This window comes from Sceloporus occidentalis, unplaced genomic scaffold, assembly GCF_023333645.1.
Source record: "Sceloporus occidentalis isolate IW3139 unplaced genomic scaffold, rSceOcc1.0.p SCAF_57, whole genome shotgun sequence".
Classification (NCBI taxonomy): Eukaryota; Metazoa; Chordata; class Lepidosauria; order Squamata; family Phrynosomatidae; genus Sceloporus; species Sceloporus occidentalis.
Window position 1 is genome coordinate 3943499 of NW_028317037.1, and position 21932 is coordinate 3965430.

The 21932-nt window shown below is 45.0% G+C and overlaps 3 protein-coding genes across 3 annotated transcripts in view; all 3 read right to left on the reverse strand.

Annotated features, from left to right (window-relative positions):
- LOC149287725 (uncharacterized) overlaps positions 1–21932 on the reverse strand; it is a 415509-nt gene that overhangs the window by 316005 nt on the left and 77572 nt on the right. The gene's annotated exons all lie outside the window — the stretch shown is intronic.
- On the reverse strand, positions 1878–9467 carry LOC149287736 (uncharacterized). Its single transcript, XM_089492525.1, has 3 exons — positions 9450–9467; positions 6878–6998; positions 1878–3197 (listed from the first exon to the last, which is right to left on the reverse strand). Exons 1-3 carry the CDS (start codon positions 9465–9467, stop codon positions 2380–2382), a joined length of 957 nt encoding a protein of 318 aa, XP_089348651.1. The 3' UTR covers positions 1878–2379.
- Positions 11450–19766, reverse strand: LOC149287737 (uncharacterized). The gene is made up of 3 exons (XM_089492526.1): positions 18978–19766; positions 13369–14100; positions 11450–11454 (listed from the first exon to the last, which is right to left on the reverse strand). Exons 1-3 carry the CDS (start codon positions 19162–19164, stop codon positions 11450–11452), a joined length of 924 nt encoding a protein of 307 aa, XP_089348652.1. The 5' UTR covers positions 19165–19766.

Sequence of the window (21932 nt, forward strand, 5' to 3'; positions counted from 1 at the left end):
AAAGACCTTCATTGGCTGCCTGTTCGCTTCCGGGCACAATACAAGGTGTTGGTTATGACCTATAAAGCCCTAAATGGCTTGGGCCCGGGGTACTTGGAGGACCGCCTCTCCCCATATAATCCGCCCCGCACTCTCAGGTCATCTGGTAAGGATCTGCTGAAAATCCCTTCCTCCAGATATAAGTCAACCTCACAGAGAGCTTTTTGCATCTCGGCACCTGGGATCTAGAACACCCTTCCAGAGGATCTCCGTGCCACCTCCACTTTAGATCTCTTTAAAAAGAGATTGAAAACTTTTCTATTTCATCAAGCTTTCGCCGAAGTCCCATGTTAACGTGATCCTTCCCTATAATTGTGTGATAACTTCAAATATTTCAGCTGGCGTGATTGTGTTTTATCGGTTTTAATATGGAATGTGTATTTTGTATTGTTTTATTAGCCTTTGTATGAATTGAGTATTGATCATTGCATTTTTATCTTGTATTGCATATTGAATGTTTTGTACACCGCTGTGATCTAATTTTGGAATAGCGATATAGAAATAAAACTTATTATTAACATTATTATTTTTATAACCTTTAAAGCCCTGCATGGCCTGGGTCCAACCTATTTGAGGGATCGCCTGCTCCCACATAATCTGCCCCACACCCTCAGGTCCTCTGGGAGGAATCTATTGCAGCCTTTAAAAACCAGGGCCTTCTCTGCAATTACTCCCAAACTATGGAACGGTCTGTGAGACGAGATCCGTCAAATTGCCAGCTTAGACAACTTTAAAGAAGCTGTCAAGACGGATCTCTTCCGGCAGGCCTTTCCTGAATAAAAGTGCCGGCCACAGAATGACTGCCCCCCACATCATGTATTAGCCCACTGCTCTGTCCTCGCTGTATTTTTTATTGTGTTTTTAATAGATATTTTAACATGTTTAATCCTGTTTTAAGAGGGGGGAATTTCGGACATAATTTTGTAAATGTGGATTTTAATGTGTTGTGAGCCGCTTTGATTGTCTTGTCACAGAAAAGTGGGATACAAATAAAAGATTTATTTATTTATTTATTATTTATACCCCCTTCCCCAAGTACCTGGGTCCCAAGGAAACCCCCAAGGAGGAGCTGGGAAGGAAAGAAGAACAGGAGGCCTGATAGGCCCCCTGCCTTTCTTTGGGGGAAGAAGAGGAGCTTCCTGCCTTCTTACAACACCCCAACTCTCCCCCAGAAGACCCTCTAGCCATTCCTCTGAATGGACGAGGGCTATCCCCACTTCACTCCCTCCCTCTGAACAGACTGTGAGGTCAGTAATGGCTTCAGGGATTCAGACTGTGCATGCATAGATGCCCCAAAGGCCCCTCCTCAGCATGCGCAGGGATCGAAAGGCCCTTGCTGCTGATGCTTTTTCCACTGTCGGCCTTTGGAAGAAGGGAAAGAGTACGCCCTCCCTTCCTTCCTTTCTTCCTTCCGGAATGGAGCCCGAGCTACAGAGCTGGACTCAGGAGGGAAAGGCTGAGAAGGTTCTGCTTTGTACATCTTTCTCTCTCTCTGTGTGTGTGTGTGTATAAATGTGTGTGTGTTTGCCTCTGTTTTTGTGGCTAGGAAAGGATTTAAGGCCTGAGGAAAGAAGAAAGTGTCAATTTTGTGCAAATGCAGAACTTCTGTGCATCAATGAGTACAGTGTGTTGAAACAACAAAGAACTTTATTAAGAACACAAAGGCCTGTTACAGTCTGCCAAAATAAAGCTGCTTCAGGACTCTTTGAAGGTATGCTATTTAAATGATGCATGGGTCCTAAGAGTCCGGAGGTCGCGCCAAAGCCACACTCCATTCATAAGCACCGGAGTGCAGCTTTGGTGCAGCTTCCGGATTCTTAGGATGCACGCATCATTTAAACAGCATACCTCCAAAGAGACCCGAAGCAGCTTTATTTTGGCAGTCTGTAACAGGCCATAGTCAGAAATTCAGCATTTAAGTCAGAACTGCCCACCTCAAGCCAAAGAATACATTTAAACCCCAAAACCTAAAACTCCAGCCTCTTTCAAACCTAGCCCCCAACTCCAATACGCACAGTCTATGTCTAACAGGTAACAAGGCCCCTTTTGCCATTTCTGTTAATACTGGCCTCTACCTTTCATCAACCAACATCCCACAAATTCCAGAAGCTATCATTGCCATAACTATACTAGCCAGCTGCAACAAATCCCACCCCTCTATTCAGCTAACCTATACCACGACCAATAATCCCCAGTCAATTTTATAAACTAAAGCAATGATATATACTAATAGCAATTAAAACCTAAACCTAAAAAAATACAACTTTAAAATATACACAGACATATGGACAGACACACCTAACACGAAACATCACAATTCTTGACAAAAATAATGTTAGTTCACTTCTGGGATTTGTGTGGCTTTTCTCCTGTGTGGACTCTCTGATGTGTCACTAGGCTTGACCTCTGAGAAAAACATTTCCCACAATGCTGGCATTTGTATGGCTTCTCTCCTGTGTGGACTCTTCGATGCATAACAAGGACTGACTTGTAGGCAAAACATTTCTCACAATGCTGGCATTTGTATGGCTTCTCTCCTGTGTGGACTCTCTGATGTCTCACTAGGTGTGACTGCCGAGAAAAACATTTCCCACAATGCTGGCATTTGTATGGCTTCTCTCCTGTGTGGACTCTTCGATGCATAACAAGGACTGACTTGTAGGCAAAACATTTCTCACAATGCTGGCATTTGTATGGCTTCTCTCCTGTGTGGACTCTCTGATGTCTTACTAGGTGTGACTGCCGAGAAAAACATTTCCCACAATGCTGGCATTTGTATGGCTTCTCTCCTGTGTGGACTCTCTGATGTTTCACTAGGTCTGACTTTGAAGAAAAACATTTCCCACAATGCTGGCATTTGTATGGCTTCTCTCCTGTGTGGACTCTCCGATGTGTCACTAGGTGTGACTTCTGAGGAAAACATTTCTCACAATGCTGGCATTTGTATGGCTTCTCTCCTGTGTGGACTCTCCGATGTGTCACTAGGTGTGACTTCCGAGGAAAACATTTCTCACAATGCTGGCATTTGTATGGCTTCTCTCCTGTGTGGACTCTCCGATGCATGACTAGGACTGACTTGTAAGCAAAAATTTTCCCACAGTGATGGCATTTATGTGACTTCTTTGTTGTGTGGATTCGCTCACGACTGACAAGTTCTTCTGTAAAGGAGAACAATGTCAGAGAAGACTGAATCTCAGCGTTAAGAGAGGAAGGTGTTACCCCAAGATTTAGCCCTACGTTCACCCCTCCCTATTTCAGGTTCAATTAATAAAGTTGGTGTGAGTGACCCGACATGACCCTGTTCTGGATGCCCCCAAATCCATATAATGGTTGTATCCTTACTTATAGGAGCTTGCAAAGAAGAGATTGTAGGGAAACTGTCATAAGGAAATCAGTGGAAGCAGAAAATCGGGCAGTTGAAAAATATTCCATTAAATATATGTAAAAATATTTTGATTGAAAAGTGGCATCATATCCTGTGAGACGGCCATAGAGTCCTGATCCAGACCCTAAGGCATGATGCAAGCTAACTGCAGAGGATGCTTCATGCTGTGTGACACAAGGAGATGCTTCACAACCAATACAGTATACAGCTCACATGTGGATTGATGTGGAATGGAGTTGGGTGTAGAAGAGATTATGAAGTTGATGGAAGTCGGTGAGGAGAGCTGGTACATATTTGTTTTCTATTCCAACTCAAGATAAAGAACCTCCAAGGACTTGGAGGAAATCAACTGTGTCTATGAGTTATTTTTAAGTGTGGCAAATAGTCAGTGCATTGCCAATACCTATATCTGGAGATTTTCTTCTGTTCTCTGCTATGTTATTGTTGATCTCTGGGAGTTTCGCCGTCAGATTGTGCTATACATTGGCTTGTGAATGGGACCCAAATTCAGAGCCAAGAAGGACCTGAGAGCCAGTGTGATGATCCTTTTTGGCTGAAGAATTTCCACCAAGGACCCACTGCATTTAATTCAGTTTCAGACAATTCTTTCCCCACCCAGGAAACATTCTAAAGCAATTTAAACTTTTTCGAATGTTTTGTTTCTGCTCCCAAGCAACAATTTCAGTATAAATATCAGCCCCAACTGACTAGTCTTCAGCATTAGTCCAGTTGCAGAAAGACACTCCATTGGTTTACATTGCCAAACACCTCACTACACTCGCCAGCCTCACTTGTCATGGGAGTTACTGACTTCTCTCCCCATTCTGGACCCTCAGCAATTGCAATCAAGTTCCATCTAGGTAATGTATTACCATTAGCAAAGCCTTGCACTATTCACCACAACCACCTTTGTTACCTAGTTCTTGTGTATGTTCATGAACACTTAGATGTATGTGTGTGTGTGTGTTTTGCTTTCCCCTTAAATAAAACACAGAAACCTATTTAAAATGCCTTTGGAGTCTGTGTGCTTTGGGGCCTGATATAGTTGGGATGAATCCCGAGATCACTGTTGCCCCAATCTCTCCTTTGAGCTAAGCATGAAATTCCCCTAAAAGCATAGCACTTGCGGGTGTCCTCCCCAGACTCCAGCATTTCGGGTAACAAAGCACTTCTGGAATCAACCATGGAGCTAAGCAAGCTCAGGTTGGAAAAGAAACATGAGAGAAAAAGGAATTTTTTTCTGTCCCTCTTTCCTCTCTTCATAGACATTGCTCATAATTGCTAAATATGTTAGAAAACAAGGGCCTGAACCAGTTCTCACCAGTTCAGGTCTTAAAATCTGTTGAGTTGGTGGTTGCCTCCCAATCCCCAAGGCCCCTCTCCTGGCCCTTCCTAGAGATCCCTTCCTGTCTGCACAGAGCTAGGTGATCCTGGCTTTGCTCCTGCCTTCCCCTCCTGGCTCCCAGAGGCCTGATCCCCTTCCTTTTCTCTCTCTGCTCTCCAGCCTTCACTCTTGGTCATCTGCACTGCTTCAGCATTTCACCTTCACCATCTCTTTCCTGCTTTTCTGTTTTTCACATTCCCTCCATATGTCTATCACAGACACACACCCACAGAGTGTGATGCACAAAAGGGACACTTTGAGACTCATTTCTTGAGAAAGGCAGGACAATCAATTTACAAATAATGCATCAGGAAAAGCAGAATAAAGGGGCTGGGACCTGGATTCCAATTTTGGTGAGGTTCAAGGAGAGCCCTAAAACAGCTTTAAGACAACTCCAAGACAGGGATGGACTACTGTTGGGGATTGGGGAGAGTCACATTGGCCACCACAGGATCTTGAGGCAACCCCACATTGTGTCGCCTAAAAATATGGCATAATATTTTGCCCCTCAATATCCCACAGCATCCCTTTTGCGAACTGGAGGCCATTTCGCACTGCTGAGCCCTCTCTGGGCCATTGCAGGGCCAAGGGAGGCCTTTTTCCCACAAAGCCTCTCCAGAGCCTGGAAAAGTGGAAACAAAAGCCAGGAAACTTGTTCAGGAATGGGCTTAGGACCATTTAGGGGCAAAAAGCATTAACATCCATGGCTCCTTCCCACAAAATTCCAGAATTAGCAGTTTAGGGTTGGATATCCTTACAAAGTGGAGAACAATAGTGCCTCACTAAAACTAAAAATTCCAAGATTCCACAGGAATATGTTTTGACAATTAAATAATGTGTGAAAGGGAACTAGGAATGGTAGTAGAGCACAAGTTGGGCATGTGTCAACAGTGTGATGCAGCAGCTGAAAAGGCCAATGTGATCCTAGGCTGTATCAATAGGAGTATAATGTCAAGATCAAGGAAAATAATAATGCCACTCTATTCTGTTTTGGTAGGTCTCACTTGCAATAATCCTGTGTCCAGTTCTGGGCACCACAATTCAAACAAATGCTGAGAAGCTGGAGCATGTCCAGAGAAGGAAAACCAAAATGGTGAATGGTCTGAAAACCATGCTCTCTGAGGAACGACTTAGGGAGCTGGGTATGTTTAGCTTAGAGAAGAGAAGGTTAAGAGGGGACATGGCAGCCCTGTTCAAATATTTGAAGAGATGTCATATTCAGGATGGAGCAGGCTTGCTTTCTGCTACTCCAGAGAAAAGGACATGGAACAATGGATGCAAGCCACAGGGGCAAGAGATTCCACTTAAGCTTTAGGAGGATCTTCCTGACAGTAAGAGCTCTTCAACAGTGGAATATAGGCCCAGTACTGACCATGGAAAAGGGGTGGTCTGCAGCTGCCCCTTTCCGCAGAGAATTTGGGCCAGGGCAGCGATACTGGTAGCCAAGAGGCCCCAATCCAGCACAATTCCAGGCCATGAAGAAGCGGCAAAATGCTGCTTCCCTGTGGCCTGGAAATGGATGTCCTTGGGGCTTCATGCCCCTGGACACCATGGGAGCCAGAGCCATGGCAGAAAGGGGCCTCTCTCCCTGCCATCATTCTCGCAGCCGTTTGGTGGCTGTGAGAACGAGGTGCGTGCCCAGAAGGAGCTCTTTCAGGTTTAGACATGGTGCGTGCGTGACATCATAATAGCAGTGCCCATGTACACAGGGCGCTGGCATTATGGTGCTGCTGGTATGTATTACGGTTAGGGAGCATGTACATGATGCACTCTTCCCAACTCTAATACCGGTGCTGGTACGCCGCTTGTTGACGGTCTGTACTGCGCCATATTCCCTCAGAGTTTGGTGCTCTTTCTTTGCAGGTTTTTTGACAGAGACGGGATGGCTATCTCTCGGAGATGCTTTGAATGTCTATTCCTGCATGGCAAAGGATTGAACCGGATGGTCCTTGCAGTCTGTTTCAACTCTTTGATTCAATAATTCTAAAGTGGAATTATAGCGTTCTGACATTGAATTATGAAAGGGCCCTCAGTCTCCACAGGAAGGGCAATGGATTCAGCTTCCTTACCCACAGAGGCCACATTTTCATAATTCTCCATCATCACAGAACTGTACATAAGTTTCTGCTTCTTTGTCAACAGTTTCCATTCCTCCTTGGTGAAATATATCGCCACATCCGCAAAGGTCACCTGCAATAGAAAATAGCCCTCATCCAGAGAATGACCAATAAAAGTGGGGGGGGGAGTACATGGTGCATTGCAAATATTATTTCAACACTTCAGAATTCAGTCCAGCAAATAAACTTTAAAGTCTGCAAGCAAGCAAAAAGCTACAGCCTCTGAGATCCAGATTGTCTTGAACCCTTTCAATATAATATACAATATAATAAAGAATATAATTTAGGCCATTTCTGGGATATTATTAATTGATTAAGATACTGACTATCCAGACATTTATAGTACATTTAGTCACCAATGAATTATAGTGCATTAAGTCATATCTCACCTAATTTCAGAGGCAAATTCCATTTTTAAAAAACTGTTCTGGGGAGTACTCTGGCCTTGAGGGCCACTGGGCCCACCCTCAATTTAGCTCCAGATATATTCTTCCATATCCCTCAGCATTTCAGAGATGGGGAAAGAAAGACACATCTGGATAAGCAACACCAAAAGGGGGTCAAGATGGCCAAAGTTGTTAATGATGAAGATCACAAAAGTGAGGAAGGGTACAGCAGTTTGATTTGGCCCCCAACTCCTGGCAAGGGCAAGACCCTGCCCCTTCTCTCCTCCCTTCTCCTCTTTTGAGTTGTTGAGCTGCACACATCTTTTGAACTTGGAACACATTTTGCAGTAACTGAACTGAAGGGACAAAGTGCGAGGAGGAGAGAGAACTAGGACATTTTCAAAGCCCCTGAAAAAATGAGGTGACAGAGGATTATCCAGGACTCTCTCTGCCAAACTGGAACAGTATGTCCTTCCCTTGCTTTCATGAGGTGGCCCAGCAGGGACACAAATGAAACTAATAGTCAGAAAATTCTTCTCTATGCTATAATAGCAGCAAGGTCAGTGTTTGCAAAACAATGGAAAAAAGAAGAATGTCCTACAATTGAAGAATGGGGATTGAAAATGTTAAGATTTTTTCGAAATGAATAAATTGACTTACTTTGTAAATAATAAATCATTAGATAATTTCTATAAAGAGTGGAATGTTTGGAAGAAATATATTAAGTAATGGAATTTTTTGGGATGAGTCCTGTAGAATATGCCAAAAGAGTTGAAATGATATTGGAAAATATGAAATATAGAACATATGAAGGTAAATATATGAAGAAAAATAAATAAACAACACAGTGGTGATATTGATAACATAGTATATGGTATAAGGTGGAATGAAAAAAGTATAGAAAAGTAACGTGATAACGGGTATTCAAGCCTTTATTCAGAAGTATTAAGAAGCCGTTGGTAAATAGTTGGTAAAGAGATAAGAGTTCAGTTAAAATAAAATGGTTTTTATTTTTGGAGAGATCTGGAGAACCAGGAAGTTTATTTAAAGAAATCTACATAAGTCTAATAGATAAAAGGGTTTGCTTCATAATGTAATTGGATTGTCATATGTCTTTTTGTCATTTGTAATTTTTAATATTTTCAATAAAAACTTTTAAAAAAGAAATTAATAGTCAGGGTGGCAACTTACAAAAGAGTTGTTGTACCTCGGCAACCTCTTTCTCTTGGAGCCCAACTCCCTCCGCTTGGCCCCTGTGTCGGCCATTAGGTAGAGAGGTCTTGGTGGCCTTGCACTTGGATCACGTCCAGCAAAAGATACCCCAAAGCAGTGTACAAGGGGGCCAAGATGAAGTTCCTGAGAAAAGAGACCAGGGTTAGGCTTGGTTCGGCAAGAAACCCTGCAGCACTCAGTCACAGAGATCAGCTGGTGACATATGCAGGTCACATATGCTTCCCTTCTGGATACCGAAACACAGCTGGATGCTTCTCTAATACCTCGCACTCAACTCTCCCACCAGGGTGGACCCTCATTCTCCCAGTGGCCAAACCAGTTGCACTCCATTGACCAGTGAAGCTGCTGGCCAGGCATGGCAGGAAAGGAGCTCTCTCTTCTCAAGTTTCTTCCCTTCCATGGTAACCAGCCCTCCTCCCAGGATCAGGGGGCATCAGAGGATTGAGCTGATGGGAAGGGAGCACCCAATTCCCATGGCAGCCTTCTGCATGCAGAAAAGTCACAATTCGGAGAGTGTCTCTTCCCATGTGGAGAGTGCCCACTTTCCAAATGTTACCTGGCCATCTTGGCTTGGGAATATCCTGTTCCAGGCACATGCTGGCCTAAATCCTAGTCTGTATCCTATGCTTAGTCCTGATCAGAGTAGAATCACTGAATCGGTTGGATTTATCTATATGTGGACATCAGCAGTCACTTATGGGTTGAGTGAGTCTACACTCAAGGGTTAACCAACAGGATTCAGGACTCCTCAGATTTTTAAATGCAGGAATGCAAATTTTTCAGGCTGTGTCATCATCACTGATGAGAATTTGACTTCTCATTCACACAGAGGAAGAGGAGGAGGACCTGCTTTGTGTCCCAGGTGGAGAAGCTCTAGCTCCTGGGCTGGATAAGACCTGCATTACCTTAAGGATCTGATCCATGGCCTCCCCTCATCATAGCCCCTCCTCATTTACACACTGGTGAAATTAATTATTTTATTTTTGCAAATGAGACCATTTATCTGAGCTTAACTGCTGTGTTTATATTTCGGTCAGAGATGGAGCATGAGGTGTGCATCACCTCTCTTTGTTTCCTGAAGGCACGCAGAAATTGATGCATGTACATTTGTGTGCACTGTTTCTGAATGAACCTATTGTCAAAATCACATTCACTTCACTTTACCTTGCATGTTTTTAAAAAGTCTGCACAACGCTGAATGTGGTGCATTTGAAAAAACAAAAGTCTATAAATGTATAGGTCTTTGATGGAACATTGCACCCTGGACTGTGGTCATTTTTAAGAAGTGAAATCATATGTAAATTCCATGAAACAAATATCTCACAAAGCTCTAGTAAACAACACGTACATACAGTCCCCACACAAAGGACTTACTGGCGCACTGTGTGTCTGGGCCTGGAAATCTCATTTCCACTTTCTGGGAAGACAATGCTGCCAGAGACTGAATTTGGGGCTTTATGCCTGCAAAGCATGGGCTCAGTCTCTCAGCTGCAGCCCTTCCACACAATCCTGGACTGAAACATTTAAAGAAAGGTCCTCTTTCAGCTCCAGGAATAAAGGCCTACCTTCAGTACAAAGACCCTGATTCTTGCAGCCCCAGAAAGGCCTCTTCTGCAGTCCTTTATGGCCAGAGCTTCCCTGGGTCAGAGGCCGTCTCCTCAGCCGTAGAGAAGGGTTGCTCTGAGTGCGAAGGAGGAGGAGGTCCAAGGGCTGAGGGAGGGAAGGCAATGGGGAAAGGTCAGTGCCAATGGCCATGGAGGGCAGAAGGTGACAATGCCTAGGAAACTCCTCTGAGTCCCAGCCATTCTAGGAATGAGTGGCAGGAGTGAGTCCGGGGGGCTGAGGGGTCTCCTTTCCCAAAGGGGGAGGCAAGGACCACTGGGACCATCCCCAGCTATGGCCCAAAGGGAGGGTCTCTTTCTCCATCTCTCTCTCCCAGCCCCCAAAGCCCAGCCTCCCCACTGGCCCTGGGTCCCCTGCCTCCCTTCCTCAGACCCCCACAGGCCCCTTCCTTCCTTCCTTCCTTCCTTCCTTCCTTCCTTCCTTCCTTCCTTCCTTCTCCCTAAAATGGAAGGCCAGAGGCACAAAGGAACACACTTCTTTCCTTTCGGCCCAAGAAGCCTTGTCTCCTTCTGACTCTGGAGCCTCAGGAGAGAAAGAGAGGCCTCTGTTCAACTGAGGCCTCAGAGAAGGTTCCGGAACATTAGTCCCCACAGTCACAAGCAGACAATAAAATGGTTGCCAGAACACAAAATGGCCTCCAGAACACAAAATGGCCAGGAATAGTGGGAGGGACTGGGATTGCAGCCAATCGGGGCCAGGGATGGTGGGAGGGACTGGGATTCCAGCCAATCAGGGCCAGGGATGGTGGGAGGGACTGGGATTCCAGCCAATCAGGGCCATGAATAGTGGGAGGGACTGGGATTCCAGCCAATCAGGGCCATGAATAGTGGGAGGGACTGGGATTCCAGCCAATCAGGGCCAGGGATGGTGGGAGGGACTGGGATTCAAGTCAATCAGGGCCAGGGATGGTGGGAAAGACTGGGATTCCAGACAATCAAGTCCAGGGATGGTGGGAGGGACTGGGATTCCAGCCAATCAAGGCCAGGGATGGTGGGAAGGACTGGGATTCCAGCCAATCAGGGACAGGGATGGTGGGAGGGACTGGGATTCCAGCCAATCAGGGCCAGGGATGGTGGGAAGGACTGGGATTCCAGCCAATCAGGGCCAGGGATGGTGGGAGGGACTGGGATTCCAGCCAATCAGGGCCAGGGATGGAGGGAGGGAAGGGGATTCCAGCCAATGGCAGTCCTCAGAGTGTCCTCAGGAGGCCATCATGTGTAAAATACATGTCATAAAAACATCACAAAGTACAGACATTCCAATTACAGCAATTGCAGGGCAGTTATACTGTTATGACCGGAAGTAAACATATATACAATTATAATTATATCTACACGCTGATGTTGACCAGAACCTGGGGGGTGTATACATGCGCATTCATATGTACTTACATATTCCTCTATGCATTTCCTTATGTTTAAATTGTATGCAAGTAGAACAGTATATATAAATATATAAATCATATATATATGATCCAACATATATGTGTACATGTGTTTTCATCTCTCTCTCTCTCTCTCTGTATATATATATATATGTATACACACACACACACACACGTACACATGCACACGTTCAGACAGGTATCAATGGGTATGTATAGATGTATCTATGGGTATCGTATGCAAGATGTATAGACTTGAAACATTCCATATATATATAGATGTGTGTGTGTGTAAGCTCTTAAAAGTATAAGTCTGAGTGCACTTAGATAGAGATGCCTCCCACATACATACACACATACAGATGTACAAATGTCTATGCACAAACACACATGCCACACCCATCTGTTGTTGTCCATTGTTCTGGTCCGTTGTTCCAGGTGATGCTGGAGAAGAAGCCCTGCCTCCAACGGAACCAGAGGCTGCAGGAGATGACCAACCCCCCATATTTTAACCCAAACCTTACAGCTGGCATTGGATGAGAACTCCAAGGCCTGTCTCTTGTAGTGGAATCGTAATGGGTTAAAGGAAGTGTGTCCCCACTGCTTGGTTACTTCTCTTTCCGCTTTCAGGGATCAGTGCAGAATGAGAGATCACACACCTGTCACCAATCTAGGTCTTCTTCTTTACATCCAGAGTGGTGAGTAAATACAGAATTGGACTATAAAACTTTTAATCAGACACATAAGAGACCAGATCTGGGTTCAAACACTTTGTATGTAACATTTATTCTAACATTAGGGACACTCATTTTAATATATTACATATCAAGAGGCCTCAAATCATGCGCACATTCATACAATGCTCATGCACACAAATCTTCCCAGAGGTCCATCAGTTTTCTGAAAGAGCGATGGGTGCCAGTTCCAGCTGATTTTGGCACACTATCACCATGGTTTTGAAGATTCCTTTATGCTTTTTATATGTGCATCATTTTTCCTGATGAGTGACTTCTTGTTCCCATTCCGTTCTTCTGGTGCTCTTTACATCAAGTTGTGTTATACACAGTCCATTCTTCTTTTAGTACATTCAGTTTCATGTCCTTGCATTACGGTGTCTTTATCTTTTGCACATTCCTTTTCGACTCAGCAGTTTGAGCTTTTCTTGCTTCTCTGTGCCAGATCCTTCATCTCATCCTTCATCTTCTAATTCTGTCACATTCACACATAACACACCTACCCACCATGTCTTCCTGTATGGCAGGGTCTTGGACTCGATGGCACTTGTGGTGTCTTACAAAGCCAGAATCCTATAAATCCATGCTTTGTCATCCTGTGTGTCGGGGGTTGGACTGCATGGGTCTTGTGGCCCATTCTTATTCTAGAATTCTATAAAAAATAAAATAAAAACAACAACAACAACTACCCAACACAACACAACAACATACAAAAATCAATAACTTTATGAACAGAACCCTTAAAAACAAAACCACAAGGGCTTTCTCTTATCACCAATGCACTGAAAATATTTTTCTTGTAATACTTCTTAACAAAAACAGTGTTAGTTCACTGCTGGCATTTATGTGGTTTCTCTCCTGTGTGGACTCTCTGATGTATAATTATGTATGACTTCGAAGAGAAACATTTCCCACAATGCTGGCATTTGTATGGCTTCTCTCCTGTATGGACTCTCTGATGTTTCACTAGGTCTGACTTCTGAGAGAAACCTTTCCCACAATGCTGGCATTTGTGTGGCTTCTCTCCTGTGTGGACTCTCTGATGTTTCACTAGGTTTGACTTCAAAGAAAAACCTTTCCTACAATGCTGGCATTTGAATGGCTTCTCTCCTGTGTGGACTCTCTGATGTATCAGGAGGTTTGACTTCTGAGAGAAACCTTTCCCACAATGCTGGCATTTGAATGGCTTCTCTCCTGTGTGGACTCTTCGATGCATGACAAGGACTGGCTTATAGGCAAAACATTTCCCACAATGCTGGCATTTGTGTGGCTTCTCTCCTGTGTGGATTCTCAGATGAATCAGGAGGCTTGATGTCTGAGAAAAACGTTTCCCACAATGCTGGCATTTGTATGGCTTCTCTCCTGTGTGGACTCTCTGATGTGTCACTAGGTTTGACTTCTGAGAGAAATATTTCCCACAATGCTGGCATCTGAATGGCTTCACTCCTGTGTGGATTCTCAAATGTTTCACTAGGTGTGACTTCCAACAAAAACATTTCCCACAATGCTGGCATTTGAATCGCTTCTCTCCTGTGTGGATTCTCAAATGTGTCACTAGGTTTGACTTCCAAGAAAAACATTTCCCACAATGCTGGCATTTGTATGGCTTCTCTCCTGTGTGGATTCTCAGATGAATCAGGAGGCTTGATGTCTGAGAAAAACCTTTCCCACAACGCTGGCATTTGTATGGCTTCTCTCCTGTGTGGACTCTCTGATGTCTCACAAGGTCTGACTTTGAAGGAAAACATTTCCCACAGTGCTGGCATTTATGTGGCCTCTCACATGTATGGACTCTCTCAAGACTGACATGTTCTTCTGAAAAAAAAAAAGAACAATGACACACAAGACTGACTCTCTGAATCAAGAGAGGAATGTGTTACCCCAAGATTTAGCCACCTGTTAACCCTTCTCTATTTGATATAAAATTAATAAAGTTGGAGTGGGTGCCCTGAATTTAGCATTTTTGCAGGTATGGATCCCTACTCATAGGAGGTAGCAAAGAAGAGATTGTAGGAGAACCTGCCTTGAGAAAATGAGTGGATTTAGCTGCATGATCCATTTATGTCTGTAGAGGATGAAGGGATTATGGCTAAGGAATGGGACTGGAAGGAAATAGTCAGAAAAAGGCTCTGAGAATCAGTGTGCTCATCCCTTTTGTCTGAGGTACTTTCACCAATAATAATAATGATGCTGATGATTTATTTATAGCCTGCCCAATCACAAGGAATCCGGGAGGGTTACAACAATAAAAATAAAGAGAATAAAATAAAATACAAAAATAAATACAATACAGTAAAATAAAACAGAGCGACGTGAGTTACAGTAAAATTCACAGTTAGGCCTGATGGAAATCGGGCCTGTCTTTTTCACTCCCTCCCAGGTCTGACGATGACAGTTGGGGCGGAGGGAGGGCTCTTCTTTTTGAGGCCAGAATATAATTTTAATTTAATTTAATTCTCCTCATTAATTTAAGAGAAGAAGTGATGGACAGAGTGAAGGAAGTCACAGTAAATGGGGAGAGCTTAAACCAAGCCCTCATTGCATTAAATTTGGTTTCAGACCATTCTTTCCTCACCCAGGAAACATTCTAAAGCAATTTAAACCTTTCGTACCCTCAGTTTCTGCCACTAAGCAACAATTACAGCATAAATATCTGCTCCTAGTGGCTGTTCTTCAGCCTCAGTCCAGTTGCAGGCAGACACTCTGCTCCCTATTGCATGGGGTAAGAAAGCCAGGTTACCTTCCCAAAGAGAATTTTAATTTGGGCTATGTCCGGGTCCAATCTTATGTAAATCACTGCTGAATCTATTGGCCAAATCCATCCCAGATGTAGCCTGGGTCCGAGGCATTCTCAGCCACCCCCCCCTTTTTTTTTAAGCGGAAGCTTCCAACACTAAAAAAAATGGCCGCTGAAGTGCTGTGGGGATTCGGGCTGAATCCAGGATGGATTTGGCTGGTGGATTCAGCGGAGATTCACATATGATAGGACCTGGATGCAGCCCGAGTCAGAATTCAATTCAGAAAAGTTAAGCTGGCTTTTTTATCCCATGCGATAGGATCCTCTGTCGGTTTACATGGCTAAGCACCTCAATACACTCTCCAACCCCACTTGCCATGGGAGCTACTGACTTCTCTCCCCATTCCGGATTCTCAGCAACTGGGATTGAGATCCATCCAGGCAACATATTACCATTAGCAAAGGCTTACATTTATTCACCACTCCCACCTTTGTTACCTAATTCTCTCTGTGCATGTGTGTTCATTTTGCCTTTCAAATGCCTTTGGAGTTCTGTGTGATTGCAGACCTGCTATAGCTTTGCTGGATCCTGAGGTCACTGTTGCCTCAATCCAACTATATCTCCCCTTTGAGCTAAGTATCTAATTCCCCTAAAAGCATAGCACTTGCAGGTGTCTTCCCCAAACTCCAGCATTTCAGGTAAAAGACCCTAAGCAAGCTCAGGTAGGAAAAAGAAACATTAGAGAAAAAGGAATTTTTGTGTTGCCTTTCCTTTCTTCATAGACATTGTTCATAATTGCTAAATGGAAGCCCTTAATATGTCTGAAAACCAGGGCCTGAACCGGTTCTCACCAGTTCAGTTCTTAAAACCTGTCAGGTTGGTGGCTGCCTCCCAATCCCCAAGGCCCCTCTCTTGACCCTTCCCAGAGGTCCTTTCCTGTCCACATACCTCACCTTATTTCCCCTCACCTTCCCCCTAGGGCCCTCCGTTCTGGTAGTCAAGCCTGCTGTCCCAGCCCAGGATTTCCTCTGCCCCATCTAGGATTCGCCCCTTCTCACTCGCTGCCCCTCACTCCTGGAACCTTCTTCCCCCGCGAGCAAGAGCCATCACTTCATTAACCAGCTTCAAAACGGAGCTGAATACCATCCTGTTCAGAGAAGCGTTCCCAGGCATTGCATAATTGTCACTTGCTATTTGATGTTCTTTTCTTGTCTGTTTTATTGAATCATTTCCGGTATTGCTATGTATTTTATATGTATTATCTTAGTAGACAGGCCCCTTAGCCACCACCACTCCCTTCTCCTTCTGTGTGATGTCTTTTTAGATTGAAAGACAGAGGGCAGGGAACCGTCCAATTAAAAAGATTGTATGTACAGCGCTGTGTAAATTTACAGCGCTTTATAAATAAAGGTTAATAACAATAACAACAACAACAACAACACAGAGCTAGGCAATCCTGGCTTTGCTCCTGCTTTCCTTTCCTGGCTCCCAGAGACCTGATCCCCTTCCCTTTCTCCCTCCACTCTCCAACCTTCCCTCTTGCCTATCCGCACTGCTTCAGCTTTCACCTTCAGCATCTCTTTCCTGCCTTTCTGTTTTTCCCATTCCCTCCATCTCTCTATCACAGACACACAGACACAGCATGTGATGCACAAAAGGGACATTCTGAGTCCCATTTGTTGAGAAAGGCAGGATAATCAATATACAAATAAGTCATTGGGAAAGCAAGAGCAAGGGGGCTGGGACCTGGACTCCAATTTTGGTGAGGGTCAAGTGCCAGCCTTAAGGCATCTATAAGACAGGGATGGCCTAATGTTGGGGATGGGGGGTCACACTGGCCCACAGGGGATCTCAGGAGCAACCTAACATTGTATTGTCTGGGGGTGAAATGAAATACTATTTTCTCCTCAGTATCCCACAGCATCCCTTTGGGGAACCAGAGGCCATTTTGCCACTATTGGGCTCTCTCTGAGCCATTGTAGGGCCAAGGGAGGCCTTTTCCCCAAGAAGACTCTCCTGAGCCTGAAAAGCCTGGAAGAAGGGCCAAAAAAGCCAGGAAACTTAGGACCTTTCCAGAAGGGCACCCTAGTACGTACTGTGTACGTACTAGGGTTGCCCGGGGGCATCTTTTTCAGACGCCCCCAACCCTAGTACGCACACAGTAAGTACAAAATGGTGGCGCCCATTCTACATGCAGATGGTGATGCCCATTAGGATGTCACGACTGCGCCGCATTCAAACGGAGCGGCATGGACGTGACGTCCTGGTGTCATGAAAGGGCGCTTGTGGCGTCCTTTCCACGGCGCAGGAAGGAACTCCATTTTGGAGCTCCTTCATTCATTTGTGTCGCTGGTGCAGCCTTTAGAGAGCTGCGCCAGCGATACAAAAGAGAAAGGTGCAGAGTGGCCCCTTTCTCCTTTCCACGCCGCTGTTGGGGTGTCTTTGGGGCTTGAAGCCCCAAGGACACTTTTTCCAGGCCACGGCGTGGAAAAGCGGTGGATTGGGGCCTCAGGGCTGCCGCTGTGGCAGCTGAGGCCCTGATCCGTTGATGAAAGGGGCAGGTACAGGCCACCCCAAAGGGGCAGTCTGTAAACCGCCCTACTGAGGGATGTGCTGAGGAGCATTTGGGGGTGAAAAGCATTTATCTCCATAGTTCCTTCCCACAGAATCCTAGAATTGGCAGTTTAGAATGGGATATTTAGAATCCTTAGAAAGTGGAGAGCAATAGTGCCTCACCAAACTACAAATTCCAAGATTACACAGGATATTGTTATGACAATTAAACTACGTGTGAAAGTAGCTTAGGACTCATAGTAGACCACAAGTTGAACATGAGGCAGCTAAAAAGGTCAATATGATCCTAGGCTTTATCAATAAAAGTATAGTGTCTAGATCAAGAGAAGTAATAGTGCCACTCTATTCTGCTTTGGTCAGGCCTCACTTGAAATAACCCTGTGTCTAGTTCTTGGCGCCACAATTCAAAAAGGATGTTGAGAATCTGGAGAGTATCCAAAGGAGGGCAACCAAAAAGGTGAAGGAACTGAAAACCATCAAGCCCTATGAGAAGTGGCTTAGGAGCTGGCTATATTTATCCAGGAGAAGAGAAGGTTAAGAGTGGATATAATAGCCCTGTTCAAATATTTGAAGAGATGTCACCTTGATGGATCAAGCTTGCTTTCTCCTATTCCAGAGAAAAGGAGAGGAACAGTGGATGCAAGCCACAGGAAAAGAGATGCCACCTAAAGATTAGGAGGAACTTGCTGACAGTAAGGGCTGTTTGAGAGTGCAATATACTTCCTCTGAACGTGGTGGAGTATCATTATTGTTATTATTGGCCTGGTACAAATGGGCACTTTGTGGCATGCCGGCGGTGATTTTAGGGTTTGGGAGCATGCAGTAACTGCACACTCCCAAAGCCTAATACTTATGGGCAGCACAATCTTGACGCAGCGCCATCCATACGGCGCATGCATCCATGACGTGTCTTGTGTGACGCGTCCAAACAGCACGGCGCATAAGACATATCACCGTGACGCTCCAAGGTGCAAATGGCGCCTTGGTGGCCTCACAGGAAGGAGTTCCATTTCTGAGCTCCTTTTGGCTGCAGATCGTTCTTTCAGCCATGAGGTTGCTGCGGCAATGATCCGGAGGAGAAAGGGACAGCCTGTGGCCACCCCTTTCTTCTAATCTGTACTGAGCCATTGTTATTATTATTAAGATTTATTTCTAAAGTGTTCCTTCTTTGGAGATCTTTAAACAAAGGCTGGATGACTATCTGTTGGGGGTGCTTTGAATGTGTATTCCTGCATGGCCAGGGGTTTAACTGGATGGCCCTTGTTGCCTATTCCAACTCTATGATTCCATAATTCTAAAGTAGAAACATAACACCATAACAATGTAGTATGAAAGGACCTTCAGTCTTCACAGGAAGGGCAGTGGAGTCAAGTTCCTTACCCACAGAGGCCACATTCTCATAATTCGCCATCATAACATCGCTGTACAGAAGTCTCTGCTTCTTTGTCAAGAGTTTCCATTCATCCTCGGTGAAATATATCGCCACATCCGCAAAAGTCACCTGCAATAGAAAATAGCCCTGATCCAGAGAGTGACTAATAAAAGGGAAGGAAAGCACATGGTGCATCCCAAATATTATTTCATTACTTCAGAATTTATCCCAGGAAACAAACTTTAAATAATGTTAGCAAGCAAAAAGCTACTGCCTTTGAAATCCAGTTTGTCTCGAATCCTTTGTGAGGCTACAAGCCCCTCTGTTTGGAAGAGAAAACTGAATTTCTCAGGCAGGCTCCATGCTTTTACACAGGAAAACTTGTAGGTGTTGATAAGGTAAAACATGCCAATGCTGTCCCAATTTAAAAGATATTTTAAAACCTTTGTTGGAGGTAGCAACCTCCAATAGTACAGGTCCCATCCATTGGCCTTCTCTTTATCATTCTCCCGTGAAGCCTAAAATGTGGTATATTCACATCCATATAACATATCCGATATCCTAGTTTTGTGGATTTGGGATGCTACTGCTATATGGCCAACATGGCTCCCGCTGGATATGTCCATTGTGTGTGTGTTTGTGTAGGATAAAATCTGGGAAGCAAAGCTCTGAGTTTCTGACATTCTCTGGGTGTCAATAGGAAGGTCTTTTCACATCATCCTGTTTCCCATCCATTTCCTCCTGGGTTCACCCCACTCCATTTTCTTCCAGAGCCCCCCAGCTCTCTCTCCCCTCCAAGGGACTGACTGGGTCTGTGGCCTTCAAGTATGGTCTCCTTTGGAGGAAATGGTGAGCTAACAGGGAGGGCTGGAGGACAAACTCTGCCAGAGCTGGAGAACCATGGTGGCTTCATCACTGGCTCTGGTCGAAGGTGGGGCAGCCCTTGCGGAGGGCGAGGAATGCCTGGAAAAGACACCCCAGCCCCACCATCACTAGACACATTGAGGTTAGAAGTCAGGTGCTCTGCCTTCCCTGAGGCCATCTCATTAGCAAGAGCCCCACAGACTGAGAGTCCAAAAGGACAGGGGGCTACCTGGGTCTTGGACATTTCCTATCCCTTCTTGTTCCTCCCAGGAACGGTCTTGTGCAGTTGCTTGCATGGCCAGAGGAATGTTGCCCATTGCAATGTGTTGTGGCTGGGAAGCCCCGTTCCCGTCCCACTGACCACTGGGGCTGAGCTCTGAGGGGGTGAGAGGAGAGGGTCAGAGGGCTGTTGCCAGAGGAAGGGGCACAGACCAGGTTCAATGCTGCAACATCTTTCACACAGTTGGTCTCAAGGGTGCTGCAAAATCCCTCTGCACACAATCACTACATCTTATAAGTATAACCCACCCAATCATATTTGATTCACTATTATTCAGTCTGAACCATCAAATGATTTTCATTACCATGATAAGGGCCTGAATCATACTGTTAGTCTCAGCCCAAGAAGACCTATTGATCCCATAGGATTTACAACCATGTGTGGAATAAGCTGAGTTTCACAAGTATTGCGATTTCACATAAGCAAAACTGCCTCTGGTCCTCACCAGAGTAGACCCACTGAATCAGCTGAATATACCTATCTGTTGAAGAATCGTTTAGTAGTTGATTGAAAGGGTCTATTCTAGCTCGATATACACAATATATAACATATAAACCAAAGATAAGATATAAACAAAATAATTTAGGCTATGGATGGGATATTGAGGATAGATTAAGATATTGACTATCCCAAAACATATATTACATTTAGCCACCAAAGAATTATAGTGCATTTATGCATTTGTTGCCAAATTTCATGGCAAATGTCATATTTAAAAAACAGTTCTGGAGAACACTGTGGGCTTGAGGGCCACAGTTCAGATCCAGAGACGTTCCCCCATATCCCCCAACATTTCACAGATGTGGAAAGAAAGACACATCTGGACAAACAACACCAGAAGGTGGTCAAGATGGCCAAAGATGTTTATGAGGAAGGTCACAAAAGCGGGGAAGGGCACAGTAGTTTGTTTTGCCGCAGACTCCTAGCAAGGACAAGTCTCTGCCCCCTTCTTTCCTCTTCTCTCCCCACTTTTGAGTTGATGGGGTGAAAATTCCTTGGCACTCATTTTGTGGGAACTGAAGTGAACTGAGGACAAAGGGGAAAGTGGGAGGAGGAGAACAAAACCGGGAAATTTTTGAAAGCCCCTGATAAATTGGGGTGACAGAGGATTTACAAGGACTGTCTCTGCCAAATTGGGAGAATATGTTCTCCACTTGTTTCATGAGCTGGCCCAGCAGTGAAACACATGATACTAATAACCAGGATGGGGACTCACCAAAGAGTTGTACCTCCTCAGCCCCTTTCTGTTGGAGCACAACTCCCTCCGCTTGGCCTCTGTGTCGGCCATCAGGTGGGCAGGGGTCGTGGTGGCCCTGCACTTGGTCACTTCCAGCAAGAGAGGCCCCAAAGCCGTGTACAAGGAGGCCGAGATGAAGGTCCTGAGAAAAGGGACCAGGGTTAGGATTGGCTTGGCAAGAAACCCTGAAGCACCCAAAGACACAAAGAACAGCATCCTGCTGGTGACACATGCAGGTGACATACGCCTCCTTTGGGCCGATGCAGAGGTGAGCATCCCCTTACTCCCTCTGCACCAAACAAAGCCCCCTGGACCTAGCATAGATTCACTGCAGGTCCCCTACACAACAGATACTCCATGCTTTCTTAGAGTGGTGGGGGATTAGGGGATGGGGAATTGGAGAGGGCCCTGGTTATGTCCTGTAGCTGGATGTGAAATGAATGCATCATAAATAAATAGATAAATCATCTGCTGAAACTTCCAGAGGTCCCCAGTGCTTTTCCCCAGCATCAGCCCCTTTCCCAAGAAGGCTCCATCTACACTATAGAAATAAGGCACTTTGACACCACTTTAACCACTCAG

Excerpts from the sequence above, each read along its gene's own strand:
- LOC149287737 (XM_089492526.1), bottom strand. The coding sequence starts at position 19,164 with ATGCACCATGTGCTTTCCTTCCCTTTTATTAGTCACTCTCTGGATCAG. Across the intron at positions 14,101-18,977 it reads TGAGAATGTGGCCTCTGTGG|AAGAACATGTCAGTCTTGAG; the intron begins GTAAGGAACTTG and ends TTTTTTTTTCAG.
- LOC149287736 (XM_089492525.1), bottom strand. Across the intron at positions 3,198-6,877 it reads TGAAAATGTGGCCTCTGTGG|AAGAACTTGTCAGTCGTGAG; the intron begins GTAAGGAAGCTG and ends TCTCCTTTACAG.